Source organism: Fusarium flagelliforme (genome assembly GCF_020744385.1).
Source record: "Fusarium flagelliforme strain FIESC 12 MPI-CAGE-AA-0113 chromosome Unknown B0J16scaffold_3, whole genome shotgun sequence".
In the NCBI taxonomy this organism is placed as follows: Eukaryota; Fungi; Ascomycota; class Sordariomycetes; order Hypocreales; family Nectriaceae; genus Fusarium; species Fusarium flagelliforme.
In genome coordinates, this window is record NW_025763505.1 from 2,637,722 (window position 1) to 2,656,720 (window position 18,999).

The window sequence follows — 18,999 nt, forward strand, 5'->3', positions numbered from 1 at the left end:
GAGTAATCCATACAGTGCTTGATAAAAAGTTGAATATTTCAGGTTCTAATAGGTAGTGGATTACCCAGGTAGAGTTCATGGATGGAGGTCAGTTGTTATTTTTTGGCGCCTTATGAAGGCTAGTCTAGGTTGCGTTTTGTGCTACCCACCTATGGCTAGGTACCTAGAGGCAGCACATAGGTAAGCTATAGTACCTAAGATCCATCTAAGTTTACAGTGAATGCGCTACTCACTACGGTTCATATCATCTTGACCGGCCTCATTAGGTTGTTACTGAAATGAATCACGATAGAGTGCTGAGGGGATTACAAGAGATGGATTGCAACGAGTATATATACATCAACAACAATAGAAGAAACCTCGATCCATAAAGTCTCTATGCATTCATATCCATGACTAACAAACCCCTGCAGCTGCATGACGGACTCATAAAGTCATTGAGGAAAAGTAGTTTGTGGAAATTCTTCGCTAGTGGCCGATAATGATGCGTTCAAGCACACGATATTTCCAGGGTCCAAGTGATTTTCAGCAGCCGAAGTAAACCCACTGGAGGTTAGCACTGAATGACAAACCTTTCTGTGTGCCTTGGAAGCCCCGGAACTTCAACCTGACGTTAGGCAGCCTGAGACCAACTGTATGGACCTCCAGGTTCCCAGCCTGAACTGACGGGGAGCTGAACCTCAATCTCAACCTAGGCGCGGGCAGCGATCCAATACTTTTTTTTCTCACTCGCCATTACATTTACTTTCTTCCATACAAATGCTACTGACTTATACGCTCGGTCTGCGGCGCAATCAGTAAACGACAGGCCTGCATCATACTTGCTGAAATTCTATTTGCGTCTTTTTAACTTTCTTTGCTTTCTATTTATTCCGTACACTTCTATTCTGTTTTCTTCCTCCCCTCCCCCTCCCTCTTCGCCAATGTTCGTCTTCTCGGCCGACGATTCCATTTTCGCGAGCCGAGTTTGGTGCCAACCCTCAACCCAACAACCCGACCTACGAATGAGCTATGGATCGATGCCCTCTCCATGATCGAGCCGAAAAGAAAGCATGAGCGAAAAGCATTATAGTTCAACATCGATGCTCTAGAATCGCGCCGCGACACCTTTCGTCTTGCCCCGTACCTCTGCCACTGCGTCCGCCCTCCACGTCTACGCCTTCGTTCACGTTTACGACTGTTCTCTCGCGCACTCCAATTTACACCCCGATTTTGCGACAATGGAGTCAGAGACCGCGACAACGACCACGAACGGCCAGGCCGCAACTCCCGAACATGCGGACCTTTCTGTTAAGGCCAGACAAACATGGCGGTAAGTTAGGAATTGTCGTTATCTTGCTGGTGCTTGTGCTGGTGCTTGGTGCAAATATACCCCGCCAAACATGTGTTTGTTGATGAGGGCTTGCGCAAACGCTGCAAACTTCCAGCATAACCACGCAAGTAAACAACAAGAAACTGACATTCTGTAGTAATGCAATCAAACTACGAAAGATTTTGACAAAGCACATGGACAAGCTTCCAAAAGACAGCAACTCTGGCGTCGATATCTCTCAGTTCGAGACAATTGACTCGTACTTGGACAAGTGAGGAAGATCGAATGCGATATTATGTGTTCCTGAAAGCTGATAACTATTAACCAGATTCCGTCTTGCCTGTGTTCAAACCATATACCTCGACTTTGAGTATGCTGTCGCCGAACGTACCGATCACACCATGTGGACAGTACATACTAGTATCAACAACGAATACCGACGAACCCTGAGCCGCCTCCGACACTTGACGCAAAACTCGGACAAGCAAAAGGCCGATAAGACGGCCAACGAAAAGCGCAACGGTGACAAGTCTAAGGGGGACAAACAAGCCACTCCAAAGCAGAAAAACGACAAGCGCAATGTGGAGAAACGCAAGTTTGGCGATAAGTACCTGGGCTTCCTACACGTCGCTCAGGAGTTTTACAAGGGATATGTGCAGCGACTCTCTGCCCGATATGACATCCCGGAACTGAAGCGCATTGCCAAAGGAATTGAGGTTGACGGGTCTTCTACCAGTGATGCCATCAGCCCTGTTCCAAATCAGATCTACCCATTGGTGATAAACTCTTGTCATTTCACCCTCATATGCCTTGGCGACCTGGCACGCTATCAGGTCCAGTCGGGACTGAAGAAGTCAGGCTACAGAATCGCCTTGGCCTACTATAGTCTCGCCCACGACTTGAAACCCTATTCCGGTTTCCCTTTCCACCAGATGGGTATCATCAGCCTCGAGGAAGGCAAGGATTTAGATACCGTTTACTACTTTTACCGGAGCACTGCAACTGCCGAGCCTCACCCTAACGCAAAGCAGAGTCTTGAGTCCAAGTTCAAGACCCTGTTTCAGCCGGACAAGAGCCCGCCTAAGAAGCAAAGCAGAGTACCGAGCGATGCATTCGTCACATGGTTCACAAAGCTTCATGCTTCATACTATAGGAATGAGAACATGACTGGCATGGCTGAGCTCGAAAGGGAAGTTCTGCACCGACTTGAAATGGCCTCTAAGAACCCCGACTATTCTGAAGTTCTATTCAAGATGACCCTGATTAACATGTCAAGCTATCATGTCGCGTCCCAGAAGTACACTGGTAAGTTCCTTTTGCGCTATCTTGCCTAGTCGCAATGTTCTAACGCAAAACAGAGGCCCAATCACCAGCAACATCTCGAACTTGTCATCGTACCTTGCGCATAAATGCACAATTTATCTTTGCTTTCTGCTCAGCCCTTGGTTCCGAGCTCACCAATATCGTTGAGCGAGAGAGTCATGCTTCCGAGGACCCTGCCGCTGCTAAATCGTCTCCTGTGATCGAGTCACTTCTGCCCTTACTGCGCGTTTACGGCATGTGGCTTGCCGCCCGCCGCCAGGAGATCTTTGCTGCTGGCCAGGCTCTTGGTGCTGTACTCCCGGACATGATGAGGGCTATCTCTAAGGTCTTTTCATTACTATGCAACGAGAAGTACACGCAGGAAGCGCTGGCATCATGCCCCTATCTTCTTGCTGAAGATGTCGAGACTCAGGGGCTACTACCTCTGGCCGAAGATCAAGTACCTGAGGCATGCCGGTCTTACTATTTAGAGAGTGGGGTCTTGAAACCAAGGCTGCCATCCCAAGAGCACCGACTTCGTCCTTTTCAAGAGACGCTGGCAAGAATTTTGGACATTCTTCGATGCGCCTATTTCCTGGCTGAAGATGCCTCGTGTCCGCTAATGTACCAAGTTTCTGAGCACGGCCTTGTCTTTGAATACAAGCCGCTGTCTGCACAGAATGAACCGGTTCCTCAACCTATGTCCATTGTGAATTCCCCTACACAAGAGGCCAAGAGCAAGACCAAGGCGGTAAGCCATGAGCGCAAGATCTCTGAAAATCGACAGGTGGACAACCGCCCTGCGGTCAACGGAACTTCGAGGTCTTTTGCTGCATCTCCTGAGACTCAACTTCCCGAGGAGGAGCTTTCCCCGGATGATGCGGATAACACTGTTATCAATATGCTCACGCCTTTCCTTAGGCCGCCTACTCCCGAGCAGGTTCAGTCGGATCATCGGTCCACGGGTGAGTCCTCTTACGGAATGCACAGTACGACAGCAAACGAAGTGTTCGAAATGCTTCATGCTTCGCCAGCCCCAAGTGGCTCTTTACCTACAGGCAAGTTTGCACCTCTGCCCTGGGCGTGGCTTCATACGCCTACGCCTCACAGAAGCAGTGACGCTTCTGCTTCAGCCTACAATGCTGCTTTTGATGCCCCTGTTAGCCCTAACGTTGCCGCCCGGGAGATGTCGCGAAACGTCAGCACGTTTGAGGATCCTTATACCAGCTCTTCGCCTCAGCTCCCTTCTATGCCGATTCCTCGGGCGACCAACGGTACGATGGCAAGTCCTCGAGTTGCTTCCGCAGCTGAGGAGGCTCATCGTAACAATTTGCTGCAAACTTTTGGGAGTTCCAGCGCCCCTAGAACCTCTTCGTTGAGCCAATGGAGCCAGAACTCAAACCGTCTTGCCAACAACGCAAACCCGCAATCCTATGGACACAGCCAGGTCTCAAACGGTTATCCTACATCCTCTACTATATCTGGATTCTCACACCCAAGCAGCTTATACCAGGGCACTCCCAGTAACGGGGCCAGTTTTGGCATGCCGAGTGGAGGCTATGCAGATATGAGCCGTTATGATCGTAACCGCGCGCAAGAATCGGCGCCAGCCTCATCAGGCCGACGGTTTCAGATGGACGAGACTACATCCAGCTATGACGCTGCGATCTTGCAGGCTGCATTCTACGGCAACAGGTAGAAGCCGGAGTTGTTGACGCGAACGAACTCGTCTTCCAGTCCTTACGACCGGCAACGCTCATTCTGCTTGGTCCGTCACACACTGTTACCGCTTTCGGAGTATTTTATCCCGATAAGCCATTGACATCAGGCATGAACAATTGTCAGATTGACAATGCGCTGCATAGCAGCGCATGTCCCTACTTGTTGTGGCTCAACCTTTTGGAGTTCTGTGTGTGGCTGTTCAAGATATTGGCAGCATGGTCGATCAGAAAGCACACCATCGTGCTCTGATGTTTTCTAATGCGCGAGTCTCTACACCGGATTTGGATCCTACAGCTGGCTCGGCTCACCGTAACACAACTCGGATTAATCTCTCCAGGTATACAAGAAGTGTGCTGGTTTGGATGCCGTTTGTGGGTGCAAGATCTTGGGTTCTCAAGCAAAAAGTCATTCATTTTATGTTCATTCAGATAATATGCTTGCCAAATACTTGATATCGTGGAGGATACCATGCTGCTTAGTGCGCTTGAGAGCCCTCAGTTGGGGTAATACTCTCCCTTGGATGCAAACGCCGTTGTTGAAACCGTTTCCCTTTTCCCTAGCAACGCCGAACCACATTCAATCCCTTAAGAAGGATGTGCAAGATGAGTTGTTAACAAATTTAAGCAGCCTGATAGGTTTGCTTGGGGAAGGGGTATCTGCAGATGAGTTAGCCGAGAGTTGTCATAATGGTTGAATTGTTGAGATTGGTGTCCTTTTCGATGGGGCAATACTCTTGATAGGCAAGATAGGTAGAGAAATGAAAAGATGACTTGAAAGAACAATGGGAGATATGATCGTGCTTATGGGTGAACTTACGAAGGTCCAAGCTCCTGGATGCTCAAACGAGCGAGCCATTGACCCATGTCAATGCTGGTCTCAAGAGGCTTGCCCTGAAGGATACCAGCCAAGAGACCGCCGGCAAAAGCATCGCCGGCGCCGTTGGTGTCGTTGATCTTCTCCGTTTCAATGGCGTGGACGGGGAACTCCTTAATCTCGTCCTCACCCTGGATAGCAACCAGAGTAGGGTCGGTACCTTGAGTGACGATGGCAACTCGCTTTCTCTTGTTGTTCTCCTTGGGGAGGTTGGCGAGGTGCTTGACGACATCCTTGGGCTCCTTGCTGGGAAGGTCATGGGACTCGGCGTAGGCGGCAGCCTCGGTCTCGTTACCAATGATGTAGTCCCAGTAGGGGGCACTGGCGTCGACAACTTCCTTGAAGAACTGGGGAATGAAAGGAGCAGAGAGCGAGAGAACGAAGGGCTTGTTGTTCTCAGCAGCCTGCTTGGCAAGCTCCATGATGGCAGGAGGGCAGACTAATACACGTTAGAATAAAACGATACTGTAGGTATCTGTGCTGGCGTAGGCTCTTCTTACCAGTGAAGTGGAAGCCACCAACGTAGTAGACCTCGGCGTTCTCAACAAGCTTCCAGATCTCGGGCTTCTTCAGGTGGTCAAGATCGTAGTGGTTGGCAGCACCAAGATCAGTGCACAAGCTTCGGTTGTGGCCAGTAATGATGGCACCGCAACGACCAGTCTTCTCCTTGGGATCAACACGGTACTCAACTCGGAGACCAGCAGCCTTGACAGCATCGTGAAGAATGGCAGAGTACTTGTCGTCACCAGCACCACCGACGTAGACGACGCTGTTGGGAGGAAGAATGTACTGGGCGCCTCGAGCACTGTTCTGGGCAGCACCACCAGCGATGAGCTTGGCGTCGTAGTTGTTTAGGAGATCTTCATAGAGAGGGATGTGCTTCTCCTCAGCAAGGATAGCGTCGTTAGGCTTGAGGCCATACTTGTCCAGAAGGGCCTGATCACCCTGGGCCTGGATGTCTATAAAGAACGAAGTAATATGTCAGCAGTTGATCAATACAGAGCAAAAGCTGGTGTAAGCGGGTAGTGGGTTGAATCTCAATGGATCTAATTGAGAGCTGTCTATCAATTGAAGGCCTAGATTCAAAACTTACCGAGGAGGGGGTTCTCCAGACAGAAGAGAGAGAATTCTTTAACGGAAGACATTGTGTTTAATTGTCTCGTCTGGTATACACGATATGGTGAGGTAGATAAGAATAAGGGTGTAGCTTTGGAGGGGAAGAGTTTGAGACGAATGGAGGGGTCGACCGCTCTGGTGGGGTTCAGACGTGGGGTCTGTTTGGTCGGCAGCCGAGTAGAAGTGACGCTGGCAAAGCTGCGAGCCCACGTGCGATAGGTAGGCAGAAGGGAAGGAAGTCTGAGAGAGGAGGATGGGCTTGCCAGCATTATCGCGTCGAGATGGGTACTTGTTGGGCAGTTGTATTTATCAAGTCAGTGAGTCGTTGATACGAAAGATTCATTCGATTCGATGAAGAGGGTTTGTTCGATCAGAGTTAGAATTGGTATCAGGAGGTTTGTCTATTTGCCATCATACGATCAATGTCTGATTACTTCTTTCCTAACTCATCATGATCTGGTGACCTCACTGATAGCTACCTACAACCACCTCAGCCAACTTACCTGTCTACCACTACTTAATGACAACACCCAGTATTTGGCTCAACATTAGAAACACAGGGTATATCAATGGATATCGATAAACATAGCTCATGACTTGATAGGGCAGCAGATGGACAGCACAATCGTTTTAACAAGGACATTATTTAACCAAGCATGCTTCTCTCGTGGAAGCCTTTTTTCGGTATTCGAGGTATCTCACTTCTTCGCTCACATCTTTCACAGAGAAACGGCCTTCAGAATTTTTTTTGCGCCAAATGCCATAGTACTTGCCCTCGGAGCTACCAGCCATCTGCTCTTGGCAGTACCTTCAATAGATGCAAGCAAGCCAGTAAACACCATCCCAATGAGACCATGAACCCAGCCACCACTTTAATCCTTTGTCTTCTGGGTACCACGGAGAAGACCCGTTCTGCGGGCGGCGATAAGACCGGCCTTTTGACCCTGGACGGCGTATCGGGAGATGGTAGAAGCCTTACCAATATGTTGGTGGTTACCCTGTGTCGAGTGTCAGCTTTTCTGCGTTTCTTCAATTTTGATCGGAAAATACATACACCACCGTGGGGATGGTCGACGGGGTTCATGGCAACACCACGAGTCTTGGGCCAGCTGTTACGCTTGACAGCGAACTTGTGCTTGGCACGAGAAGCCTCTGTAATGGGGGTCAGCAATTCAATCCTTCACTGCTCGACACTCTAGGGGAACGTACTCAGGAGAGGCTTGTCAGTTCGGCCACCGCCAGCGACGATACCGATCATTCCTCGAGCACCGGAGTGGACGACCTTCTTGGCACCAGAGGGAAGCTTGATGCGGGTCTTGCCCTCATCAGGGTTGTGGCCGACAATGGTGATGTAGTTGCCGGAGGTTCGGCCGAGAGAACCACGGTCACCGATCTTCTCCTCAACGTTGGAGACGACGGTACCCTCGGGCATCTCACCGAGAGGGAGGACGTTGCCGACAGTCAGGGCAGCCTTCTTTCCGGCGTAGATGAATTGGCCGGTGTACATGCCTTCGTTGGCGATGAAAGTCTCGGTGACCTGCTTGAATCGGTAGGGGTGACGGAAGACGACCTTGGCGAGGGGGGCACCGCGACCTGTATGACAATCATCGTTAGTTGTCGTTCCTCCATGTGCACACAATTTGTAAATTTCCGTCGAATGTTTATTTTCTCGGGAACCTAGTCGGGGAACTTGCCAGCATCGTGGACGATCTCGCGGACGATACCTCGAAGGTAGCCGTGGCGCTCGGCATAATCGAGGTTTCTGAACTTAGCAGGAGCCTTGTTCAGGCGCGTGTTGGCCGCTATCCTAGGCGTCAGTATTTTGATGGTTTCGATATCGCGGAAAGGCTCGTTCGGTACTGACTGAAGATGGATCCACGACCCTTACGCTGGTTGCGAATGACTCTACCCATCGTGAATAGGAGTTCTGTTGAGCTGCAGGTTAGTAAAGACGATCGTGGGCGAAGAGGTAAGGGAGGGGGATATTTACCTGGCTTGGGCCGCTTGGTGTTTGTTCAGAGAGGCAGGCTGCTGGCGCCAAATTTTTTGTGCGAACAACTCGATCGATGAAGGAAGCCACGTGATCTCTCTAGGGCTCAGTTGCACTTGCCTTTTTGTTAAACATTTCAACGGGGCAAGTGGGGCGCTTGCTGATGGCCCATGGGTACAGTATTGTAGTGGAGATTAATCAATCAATCAATGACCACCGACTCCCGGTCCCGTCTCTTCGGGGACAACCCCAGAAATTATCCGATCACTGTGACTTTGGCGCGATGCGCGCTCAGCCAATGCCGACCTTTTGCCCTTGACATCCTATGCCATGGAAGCTGAGGTCATCGCCAGCAATGATCACCATCAACACGACAGCACGTTTCAACATGTGGCATTTCTTTTGATTTTATGAATATCTCATTTGCTTCACTAGGACCAGTGATAAAATGAGTAATAATCATAACAACAATGTGATACCCTGCCCACCGTTCCTACCATCTCTTTAAACAGATTATCGTCGATTTTGCGTGCATCTCGTTCTATGCAGAATCGCACACACGCGATATTGTGTTGCGTTGCAATGAAGTTGAGCGGGTTAAATTACCTCGATGTTTGGAGAATGAGATTAACCAAGTGGTTGATCCGTGACAAGGGGTTTCATGGCGGAATATTTCTGAGTGGAATCGCTCTGTGTTACAACTTGGAGCTTCGCGACAACTTCTACGATGTGTTTCTAGTGGGACACTTACCCTTGGCCAGACCAAGAAACACTTCGCTTTATGAGACAACCATTGGGTGTGGTGGGAAATTGCACTATTGAAGGCCGCACAAGGCGGTGAAAAAACACCATCTTCATCTTCATCTTCGCCTTTGCGTGTGACCCGATCAGACTATCCTTGTCATCGTTCAATGGCACAGCACTCTATGGCGATCAAAAAGAGCTGTGCAGATATGCCAACCCACAGCCGGTGTTAGTGAAGGGCCTTACCTTGAGGGCGCCGAAGTTTGTCCAGAGTGCTTGTTGAAGCCCTCACGAACTTGAGAACATTGCGAAGACGAATGAAGGAATCATTTGGCGCAAAACCGCACTGGAATGAACAACCCCGACGTGGACTGGCCAAAGTGCAGGATGTATGGGAAAGCACACTGTTGCGACATAACGAAATGCTACTGGCCGGGCTACCTATTGACTATTGGAAACGATAGGTTTCTGGAGGGTCTGGTATGGCTTCATACCCAAGTATGTGATGGACTAGGCAAGGTCTGTTATGGATGCTTGTGAGGGCGTCGGTCAGACACAAGGAGCTTCGGGTCTCGAATACAACAAAGCCTTGACTTCACTCTGTTTAACAATGGCCATTGAAATGCATACCTACGTAGTAATTGATATTTGCCTAGCCTATCAGGATTCACAAGCCTAACCTGCGGCTCTTAAAGTAAGGCTAGTGGGTGCTTGTGTGTGAGAACCCAAGTTACGTCGTTCCTCCTTCTTCTCCCCCCACTCATCTCCATTCATCTTAACCTCACATCAACAAACACCAGTGAATTGAATCGTCTGCAAAATGTCGGCCGAGGACGATTCTTCCGATCTCTCTTCTTTGTCTTCACTCTCGCCTGCGCCTTCTGATATAGAGTTGGAGGAACCAGCGGAAGAGCCCATTACCAAGCCCAAAAAGGGTATTCAGAAATACTTCTCCAAGGTTACAGAGCAACCGCCTAAGGAGGATTCGCCGCCGCCTCGAAAACGATCACCCTCACCACCCCATGAATATGTGTTGGCTGATAACCCTGACATTGCAGTAAGTACTCTCCGTTGTGGATTGAGCTTTTCAATGGTTTATGTAAAACCGTTTGGCGCGTGGAGCTGCTTTTGCGACGCGCCTCCATCGCGTGTTGAACGTCATGGCCAGATGCTAACAGCTGCAGTTCATTGTAATGTTCAGAAGCCGCTTCAACGACGCATTTCCGAAATCACTAGCCCACTTTGGCCCCCAAGAACTCGAGCGCGATGTCGTTGAACCCATACCTGGCGATCGAGCCGAACACTTCCTTTGCGCGTTGCTGGGGTTACTATTGAATCGCAAACAAGATGTCAAGTACGGCAGAACCCTGATCAGCAAGGAATAAGATGCTAATGAATATTCCGTTAGGCCTGGTCATTATGGTCGCGCTCTGGAGGATGCTGTTAGCTCTCACAAGACCCAATGGGCGCCCGCTTGGGAGGAGAAGAGCCCTTTGTCTGGCGGCGCAACTTTCACCTCAATGAACCCTACACAACGAGTGCGTTAAACCGATTCTATCTACGCGCATTCGGAATGCTAATATTCTAACAGCTCACACTGTTGCGATACCTTATTCTATGGAGTCTTTCCTCTTCCGACACCGTCAAAGGACTCATCAACCAATCCTACAAGCAGAACCGTCACGAAGACGACTTGAACCAGCCTCGATCGGTACAACCATGGGGATCAGACGGCGACAAGCGCCGATACTTTCTTATTGAAGGACAAGACGATACAGCCTTCCGTGTCTATCGCGAGAGCAACCCTGCTGGGACGAATCGAACATGGTACAGCGTGGCAGGCACAATTGACGAGCTCAGGGCTCTTGCTGAGAAACTTGAGGTCAAAGATGGTGGACCAAAGGCTACAAAACTAGCCCAGAAGATGCACACTGCCATTCCTCGTTTTGAAGCTGGTGAGGAGGTCAGTTTGCCCCCTGTTCTCTGCCCTGGAGATCAGGATGAATTCACCTAGGCTCAACTGCCGTGCATTATACTAACACAGTCTGTAGAAACGTAAGCGTCGCGATTATCGGCAGATGCGTAAGGAACAGTTCAAGCGGCCCGAGCCAGGATTTTCGCTCTATGAAGGCCGTACCCGGGGCAAGAAAATGAAGTATACGTATTCAGACGACGAAGATGTTTTTACGACCGACTCGACCACTCGAAGGTCTACTCGCAACACCGGGACCCATACTCCGGTTGAAACTGGTCCGCTCACCACCGCCAGCGGCCGACAGATCAAGGCACCGACTCGCCTCAACCCTACAACTGGAAGCAGTGCCCCTGGTAGCGTGCAAGGAGACACTTCCGAAGTGGAGAAGGAGACGTCTGTTGGTCCAACGGGACGACCTCGAAGATCGGCCGCCGTAAACCACGGTACAAGCGGTTGGGCTGAACCCAAGAAGACTTCTCGGCACAATGCCGACGGTGACTCTGAGGAAGAGAGCGAGGCTGAATTTGGAGACGATGAAGAGGACGTTGACGAACACGTTCCTGAGGAATCGGATGGAGAAGATGAGCTTGACGAGGATGAAGCCATGGCTGACGATGATCTGGACGAGCAAAACCAAAGCCTGGTTGTGAAGCTTTCAGTCACACCACCCAAGCTGCGGAATGTCCTGGAGCCCACTGCACAGGCTGGGAACAAACTGCCAACGCCAAGCTCCGACAAGGGGGCTGAAGAATCCCGGCCTTCAGGAGAGACGGTTGTTGAGATGGAGGATGCGCCGGCAGCTACTCCTAGTAAAGAACCTCAACCTGCAGCCCAACAATCTCCCATTCCAGACCCCGACTTTGCAGAACGCAAGAATTCGACGCCGGGAACTATTCATGCGACATCTTTGGCTTTTAGAGGGAGCCCAGAAAAGACGCATGCGCAACCAGCTCCCCAACCGCTCGATGTTAGCGCAGACCACCAGTGAGAGCTGATTGTGTGACAGATCGTGCTTTGATTTTTGTTGGAGTTTAAAGGAACAGATGAAATAATATGGCATAGAATTATTATAGTAAAGGCCGGCATCATGGCGGGATAGAATTGCGGGATCAACAACAAGGCATTGAGGGTATGAGGATTTGCTGGTACTCGTATTATTTAGGGCCATACTACAGCAATGCCCGACAGAGAACAACCCACCTGGGATCATTGTTGTTCGGGAATGGACATGCTGCTGTACAGCAGAAGAAATATCTTCTAAGGCTTCAGGCACCAAAATAAAGTAGCTTAAATGCTAGTCTAAGCTAGCATAAGGCGACTAGATATATCATCTCGTATGCTCCGAGCAGCCAATGCTTCTGATACCCGAACGATATGGTGATAGTGTGAATGGATATACCTAGTCAGCATATGTTCGTCCCTGTCCTCTGAGAAACTATATGTGCCATCTGCATGCCTTATCGTCACCTTTTTCAAGCCCGCTTGCTATGCGTAGGTATATTCCCTATCTCGTTGTTAGCATTTTACCTCCAGAACCATGGAGGAACTGTTCATCTTACAGTTGTTAACTCCCCACCACCAACGTCTTACTCGCGCACCTAACGTGTTGCCGTGCAGTCGAGCATTTCTATTCCAATGTTGCCAGCCGCAGAGGAATAAATTGTACACTAGACCCTGTGTCAAGGGCATCAAAATCTGCCGACCGCGTTAGAAAATCTAAGTAACACGAGCATTCGATTGATAGGTATATACCTGGTCTCTTGTTGTTATGAGCGCCACCTTCCACCAAGTATCGGCCTTTGAGATGCTTCGAAGGTAGCTCTGCTCGAAGCGCAGGTCTGGTAGAGGGGGGAGGTTGGAATGTCGGGGAGCGGGTCGGAGCACACTGTAGGGGATATCTTCCTCGTCATCGTCGTCGTCGATACCATGGTCGTGCTCGAGAGTTACGGGTTGTCTTCTCTCAGCGGCTGTTGATGGGTTGGCGTCGAGTGCAGGGTCGGGGTTGTGTTCGATGCTTGCGGCCTGAATGGTGGCCGCAAGTTCCGTTGGCCCTGATTCCATGTTTGTGGTGGTAATACGCTTCTGGTCGTCTGTATGGGAAAACTTGGTGGGGTTCGGTGGTCTTTAAATGTTGTCGAATTGGATCTTGGTAGTTGATGATAGTGATTGACGTCGCATCCCTGGCCGAGCTACGGCGGTAGACTAGCGCGTGGAGGTGGTGGAGAAAGTGTAACTGGCCGCCGGGAGTAGGGGGGACAAAATAACTTGGTCTCTATATGTAGAATCAGATAGAGGTCCAGGCTACTTTATTTTGGCATCTAAAGCCTTGGAAGGCATGTTCGTTTTGCTATCTATCAACCAGTATTCCCATAAAAGCAATGTGCTACACTGAAGATCAAGCGATGGTAGGATTCAAGTCAGACTGTGTTCCGTTCCTGTACATATAATCTGAGCATATGGAGTACTTTGAGCCTCAAAGCATACACGGCGTCGTCTGAGAATATCAGCTGTAGACCATTCGATAGACTTCTTTTCTAGACTGTTGCTTTACTGAGACAAATGAATTGCCAATAAATAGATTCAATCAAGGCCAACGATCAACCGCTTCATACGTACATCCATATTTCCCTACACAAGGTAGCTTTCCAGCCTTGAGTTACCTACTGCAGCTCCTGCAGGCGAGCATCGGAAATTTATCTACTTGGCGGTCATTAAGCTTAAAATAGCCCTACAGGATCAGACGTTGGTAGGATAGATGTAAGAACTCAGACTAGCCTCAGGCAATACAGTGAATACGGATCTATGAATGACTCTACGGCAGATACGAAAAACAAGTTTATTGCTGAATAAATACAGAGTGACCGACATCACTATTGGTTGTCTGGAAGCTGAATCATTCCTTATTCCTATTCAGGCCCCCAACTACCTATATAGACAAACAGCCGCTTGGCCAATTGAAACTATAGAAGATCCCCGTGCTCCTTGAAAAGTACTGCGGTATGACATACAAAACTGTATTGGATTGCTGTGGCTTGTCAGCAATTGCACTGCATCTGATACAAAACAAGGACAGGGCTGGAAGGTCTCAAGTGATGATCGGCAACATCAGGGCCGCTAGGCTCTTGTTGTTGCAACTCTACTCTACATACTCACAATAACTGAAATGAACTTCTCCTCATTCATCTCAATGTTTCCATTTTGCCACGATGAGCTTCTGCAATGGCAGACTACAATGCAATGCTCCCGCCGAGACTGTGGAAGACCCTGATATGAATGGAATCGGTGTAAGGTCTGCCATTGCGCCATGTATCAGGCTACAAGCTCACATGTTTATCACAGGTCGTCTTATCATTCGTCATCACAGCGGCCATATCAGTGATTGTGGCCATAATGGCCGTGTTGAAGCGAGGAATCCCCAAGCAACAGTATATGCGCGTCGATGAGAAAATCCTCTACTGGGTTGGTGTTAGAAAGCCGGCCAGCGATGCGCCTAGCAACCTTGGATACCAGTCCCTTCTTCTTGCGTTGAGTGATCAGATGTTAGCTGTTGGGCTATGTTATCTCATCGCCATGTACGCTCAGGTCTGCAGTGTCTCCAACTTTTCCTTCTACATCGGCGCCCAGTTGGCGTATCTATCGTCAGGTGTTCATCTGTGCACCCTTCTGGTTCTCAAATCCTACTTCAGAAAACACCCCAAGCAAGCCATCTTGCGTGGTGCCCTAATGGTGCTGTTTATGGGACTTCTTGGAGCGACCTTTGTCCTCCAGTTCCTTACGGTATCTGAGCCACGCGATATGCTGTTCCTTTGCGGCCTTCACTATCCTACACAACCTCGCATAAAGTTCGTGGTCCCCAGATCCTTTGGGATAGCTGTTCTATTTATATTTGTCTACTGGAATGCTTTCCGATCGATCAGGCTAGATAAATCACTCAGATACAGTTTGGAGAGCAGAGCGTCGAAGAACATAATATTGCGCTGGATTTACTCTGGCCATCAAGGCCAATCAGATCTTCAAATCTTCTCTGAACGCAGGCAAGACAAGATCCGGCGGGACAATCGTAAGAATGCCACGATATTGGAGCAACAAGACAGCTTTTGGAAGGCTTTGCACATCGTTGTGCCACCGGTTCTTACAGAGATGGTCGGGTCTGTTCTGTTGGAGTTGTTGATTGCCATTTGCACGTTCTGTGTGGCTTTATACACGTTGGTTATTGGTCTCTTTTACCAAGGTGTTGACACCAAACCGCTCTTTTCTGCGACTTTCGGTCAGATTTTGCCCATGCTCTTGCTGATAGTCATCGCTCTGACTGCTCTCGAAGTCGGCAGTAAGTATATAACCTGGTACCACCCGATTAACCACTGATTATTTTGTAGCTATCAAGAACTTCCGAGCAATAGAGATCGAAACGGAGATAAAGAAACAACCTGCTTCGGTACAAAGTCCCTCCTTAATGGAAGGCTCTGCTGCCTTGCCGAATCGAGTTCTGCTGCAGAGGACACAGGGGAACCAAACAGGCATCATCCATGGGGATATGCCAGAGTCTCACGGGAACTCGTTGATGCCCATGGCTTCTGCATCTTACAGTCAGCCAGATCTCTCTGGTAATGCCGGTTTTGGTACAAGAGTCGACTCAATGACAAGATGGATGGCACTGAGAAGAACCAACACATTGGAGATTGAAGAAGGCAAAATAGTAAGTTGTTTGCAATCCTCTTTGGCATTCTCTAGCTGGCCATAGGGCAACTAACAAAGATCAGTTTCCTTCTCATTCTGAACGGTTAACGGACATTCTTGATGTAGCCTTGAGAAGTGCTAAAGGGGCGACCTATGCTGCCATTTGCATTCTTCTCTTCTTGTCGGCAGGATTTATTGTGCTTGTCTTTTTCTTTTATGAATTTGCTGTACCAGCAGCGGCTGGAATAGTGTTTATTGGCTTTATCCTTGATCTTATTAAATCAATAAGAGAGATTAATAAGGTCAGAAGAGAACGAATTAAGAGGGAAAGACGGATATGAGCATTGTTGAGTTATTGAGTGTACTTGACTGAGAAGCAAGCCAGTAGATCCATTAAAGTATTAAACTAGAGTTTCTTATTGCGCGAATCTCTGCTAATACTTACTTGTTAAGAAAAGATCAGGATTCGGACGAAATGTCGGCTACAAAAGGCAGAGAGACAGAATGCAATGTCTACTTTTGATGTTAACAAACCAACTGTATTGTCATCATGGCACCCGGTGATTCCGTTATAGCTTATTGTTGGTGGTATAATGACTGTCGTTTAACTCAATAAGTATGCCGTTAATATTGCTTAGGTATTAGTCTAAGGTAAGCTTTGATAAGTAAGTCATGTCGTGAATGTTTAGATGAATCAGTACCTAATCCTATAATATTCATGAATGCCTGTAGGCCAGGCCATGATTCATACCTAGATTTCAGTCACAGTCAGCATTGATTATGGGACCCACTCGGGTATCAACAAATTCAACACAACCATGGTCAGGGTACCTGGAAATATTAAGCGTGTTAAGCAAAATCAAGGTTACGTAGCCAAACTACCCACTAACCCAGCCTCGTTCCTGAAGAAGCCCAGCGCAGTGCAGTGTACCTACCTCCTAGCCCCGTGAAACTCAGCAGGTGAGTGGCTACCGGTTCAGTACCTAGATGATCAAAGTGGATTGGCTGCCTGTGGGTGCTGGTTTCTCTACGTTAGGTCATCGCTCCTTGTGCGAAAAAAATCTGGCTCTAACATCCAACTTTTGGGAGATCTTCAGGCTCCAGAGTCCAGACTTAATAGTTCAACGACTCCTAGCTTGCGAGGCATAACCCTTACCAAAGAAAAACAAACACTCGCAAAAAGGTCGGAGACAAGTCCCATCCGCCAAAATGAGTGACGCTCAGGCGAACGAGGCCGAGAAGAACGTAAGTCTCACTGTTACTGCCCCTCTTCTTTTCGCTTCTTGTGTGGTGTTTGCCCCGCGATCGAGAAATTAAAGACTCTGCCATCATCGTTCGAATGCAAAAACAACTACAACAATGGCTGACCACGTCCATAATAGATTGAGATCTGGAAGGTCAAGAAGCTCATCAAGCGTCTTGAAGCTGCCAGAGGAAATGGAACCTCAATGATTTCCCTCATCATCCGTAAGCCTTCATGTCCTTCAACATCGACCTCGAAACAACGCACTAACCCGCATGCCTTTCAGCTCCCAAGGATCAAGTCTCTCGAGCTGCCAAGATGTTGGCTGAAGAATACGTACGGTTTCCTCACCTGAACGAAACCCCGCTGCAGCGACACTAACAATGTCCAGGGTACCGCCTCCAACATCAAGTCTCGAGTCAACCGACAGTCCGTCCTGTCCGCCATTACCTCGACCCAACAGCGTCTCAAGCTGTACAACAAGGTCCCCCCGAATGGTCTGGTCGTCTATTGTGGTGAAATCTTGACCCAGGAAGGAAAGGAGCGAAAGGTCAACATCGATTTCGAGCCCTTCAAGCCCATCAACACCTCCCTTTACCTGTGCGACAACAAGTTCCACACTGAGGCTCTGGCTGAGCTGCTCGAGTCCGACCAGAAGTTCGGTTTTATCATCATGGATGGTAACGGTGCCCTGTTCGGTACTCTGAGCGGAAACACCCGTGAGGTTGTTCACAAGTTCTCTGTCGATCTTCCCAAGAAGCACGGTCGTGGTGGTCAGTCCGCTCTCCGTTTTGCCCGTCTGCGAGAGGAAAAGCGTCACAACTACGTCCGAAAGGTTGCCGAGTTGGCTGTCCAGAACTTCATCACGGCCGACAAGGTCAACGTTGCTGGTCTCATCCTTGCTGGTTCCGCCGATTTCAAGAGCGACCTTAACGCCTCCGACTTGTTCGACAACCGTCTGGCGACCAAGGTTATCAAGGTTGTGGATGTTTCTTACGGTGGTGAGAACGGTTTCAACCAGGCTATCGAGCTGTCTTCCGAGACCCTCGGCAACGTCAAGTTCATCCAGGAGAAGAAGCTCATTGGAAAGTACTTCGAGGAAATTAGCCAGGATACCGGCAAGGTCTGCTACAGTATTGAGGATACCCTCAAGGCCCTTGAGCTCGGTGCTGTCGAGACTCTCATCGTCTTTGAGAACCTCGAGATCACCCGCTGGGTTCTCAAGGACAGCAACGGCAGTGAAACCATTCTCCACACCACCAAGCAGCAGGAGCAGAGCAACCGCGACAAGTTCCTCGACAAGGAGACTGGCCAGGAGATGGAGATTGTTGCTCAGGAGTCCTTCCTTGAATGGATTGCTGAGCACTACAAGGACTTCGGTACCACGCTTGAGTTCGTTTCTGATCGATCTACCGAGGGCAACCAGTTTGTCAAGGGTTTCGGTGGCATCGGCGGTCTTCTCCGATACAAGGTCAACTTCGAGCAGCTTGCTGATGTGAGCGACGACGATGAGTACTACGACGGTGAGTTGACAATATCATGAGAAAAACAAGCGTCTGGAGTCTAACAGAAAACTAGATTGACCAGCAGATCCCCTCGTGACCAGCGAGGGATCGACTCAAGTTCATCCGTCCACGTACAACAACAGTGCCATGCGCCCCGAGGCGCAGAGGTCGACCGATGCCGCGCCGATGTCAATCGCCCAACAGCGCTTGGTGGAGAGGGACAGTCTCTCGCCTCTCCATTCTTCCCGCCAGGCATCGCGACCCAGTCCGCTTCGCACAATGATGACGGCTTGAGTTATGATCGACGGGAATAGAGGTACACAGAGCCCTCCAATTCCTGCACCTCAAGAAACCAGAATGTCAGGTCTAACGGCTGGTAGGCCCAACCATTAAATTTGAAGGATAGCGGCGGCACGGCGACTAGAGGATCGTGAGGGCCAGAATGGGCAGAGCAATGCCCGGCCTGAAGATTTGTTAGTGTTTGGGTAGAGTCGGTGTGAGATGGCTGCAAGGCTTTTCTCTCGAGACATAGTTGTGAGC

At 49.4% G+C, this 18,999-nt stretch overlaps 7 protein-coding genes across 7 annotated transcripts; 4 read left to right on the forward strand and 3 right to left on the reverse strand.

Annotated features, from left to right (window-relative positions):
- Window positions 1–1,220: 1,220 nt before the first annotated feature.
- B0J16DRAFT_318476 (uncharacterized protein) lies at window positions 1,221–4,313 on the forward strand (the record flags this gene model as incomplete). The annotated part of the gene is made up of 4 exons (XM_046125454.1): window positions 1,221–1,312; window positions 1,470–1,583; window positions 1,641–2,617; window positions 2,671–4,313. The coding sequence occupies 4 exons, from the start codon at window positions 1,221–1,223 to the stop codon at window positions 4,311–4,313; spliced, it is 2,826 nt and encodes a 941-aa protein (XP_045984741.1).
- Window positions 4,314–4,977: 664 nt separating this feature from the next.
- On the reverse strand, window positions 4,978–6,850 carry B0J16DRAFT_102406 (Ribokinase-like protein). Its single transcript, XM_046121288.1, has 3 exons — window positions 6,303–6,850; window positions 5,710–6,168; window positions 4,978–5,648 (listed from the first exon to the last, which is right to left on the reverse strand). Exons 1-3 carry the CDS (start codon window positions 6,592–6,594, stop codon window positions 5,149–5,151), a joined length of 1,251 nt encoding a protein of 416 aa, XP_045984742.1. The 5' UTR covers window positions 6,595–6,850; the 3' UTR covers window positions 4,978–5,148.
- A 347-nt stretch (window positions 6,851–7,197) lies between these two features.
- Window positions 7,198–8,238, reverse strand: B0J16DRAFT_354842 (translation protein SH3-like domain-containing protein; the record flags this gene model as incomplete). The annotated part of the gene is made up of 5 exons (XM_046129396.1): window positions 7,198–7,323; window positions 7,380–7,477; window positions 7,535–7,918; window positions 8,020–8,127; window positions 8,190–8,238. The coding sequence occupies 5 exons, from the start codon at window positions 8,236–8,238 to the stop codon at window positions 7,198–7,200; spliced, it is 765 nt and encodes a 254-aa protein (XP_045984743.1).
- A 1,641-nt stretch (window positions 8,239–9,879) lies between these two features.
- Window positions 9,880–12,022, forward strand: B0J16DRAFT_382702 (uncharacterized protein; the record flags this gene model as incomplete). The annotated part of the gene is made up of 5 exons (XM_046131261.1): window positions 9,880–10,116; window positions 10,244–10,413; window positions 10,468–10,597; window positions 10,651–11,022; window positions 11,111–12,022. 5 exons carry the CDS (start codon window positions 9,880–9,882, stop codon window positions 12,020–12,022), a joined length of 1,821 nt encoding a protein of 606 aa, XP_045984744.1.
- A 242-nt stretch (window positions 12,023–12,264) lies between these two features.
- B0J16DRAFT_102488 (uncharacterized protein) lies at window positions 12,265–13,256 on the reverse strand. Its single transcript, XM_046121289.1, has 3 exons — window positions 12,787–13,256; window positions 12,594–12,729; window positions 12,265–12,538 (listed from the first exon to the last, which is right to left on the reverse strand). The coding sequence occupies exons 1-3, from the start codon at window positions 13,093–13,095 to the stop codon at window positions 12,507–12,509; spliced, it is 477 nt and encodes a 158-aa protein (XP_045984745.1). The 5' UTR covers window positions 13,096–13,256; the 3' UTR covers window positions 12,265–12,506.
- A 930-nt stretch (window positions 13,257–14,186) lies between these two features.
- Window positions 14,187–16,148, forward strand: B0J16DRAFT_102510 (uncharacterized protein). The gene is made up of 4 exons (XM_046121290.1): window positions 14,187–14,318; window positions 14,374–15,361; window positions 15,411–15,730; window positions 15,795–16,148. The coding sequence occupies exons 1-4, from the start codon at window positions 14,241–14,243 to the stop codon at window positions 16,050–16,052; spliced, it is 1,644 nt and encodes a 547-aa protein (XP_045984746.1). The 5' UTR covers window positions 14,187–14,240; the 3' UTR covers window positions 16,053–16,148.
- Window positions 16,149–16,920: 772 nt separating this feature from the next.
- Window positions 16,921–18,753, forward strand: B0J16DRAFT_382705 (uncharacterized protein; the record flags this gene model as incomplete). The annotated part of the gene is made up of 5 exons (XM_046131262.1): window positions 16,921–16,956; window positions 17,094–17,178; window positions 17,241–17,290; window positions 17,346–18,477; window positions 18,542–18,753. 5 exons carry the CDS (start codon window positions 16,921–16,923, stop codon window positions 18,751–18,753), a joined length of 1,515 nt encoding a protein of 504 aa, XP_045984747.1.
- Between the last annotated feature and the right edge of the window lie 246 nt (window positions 18,754–18,999).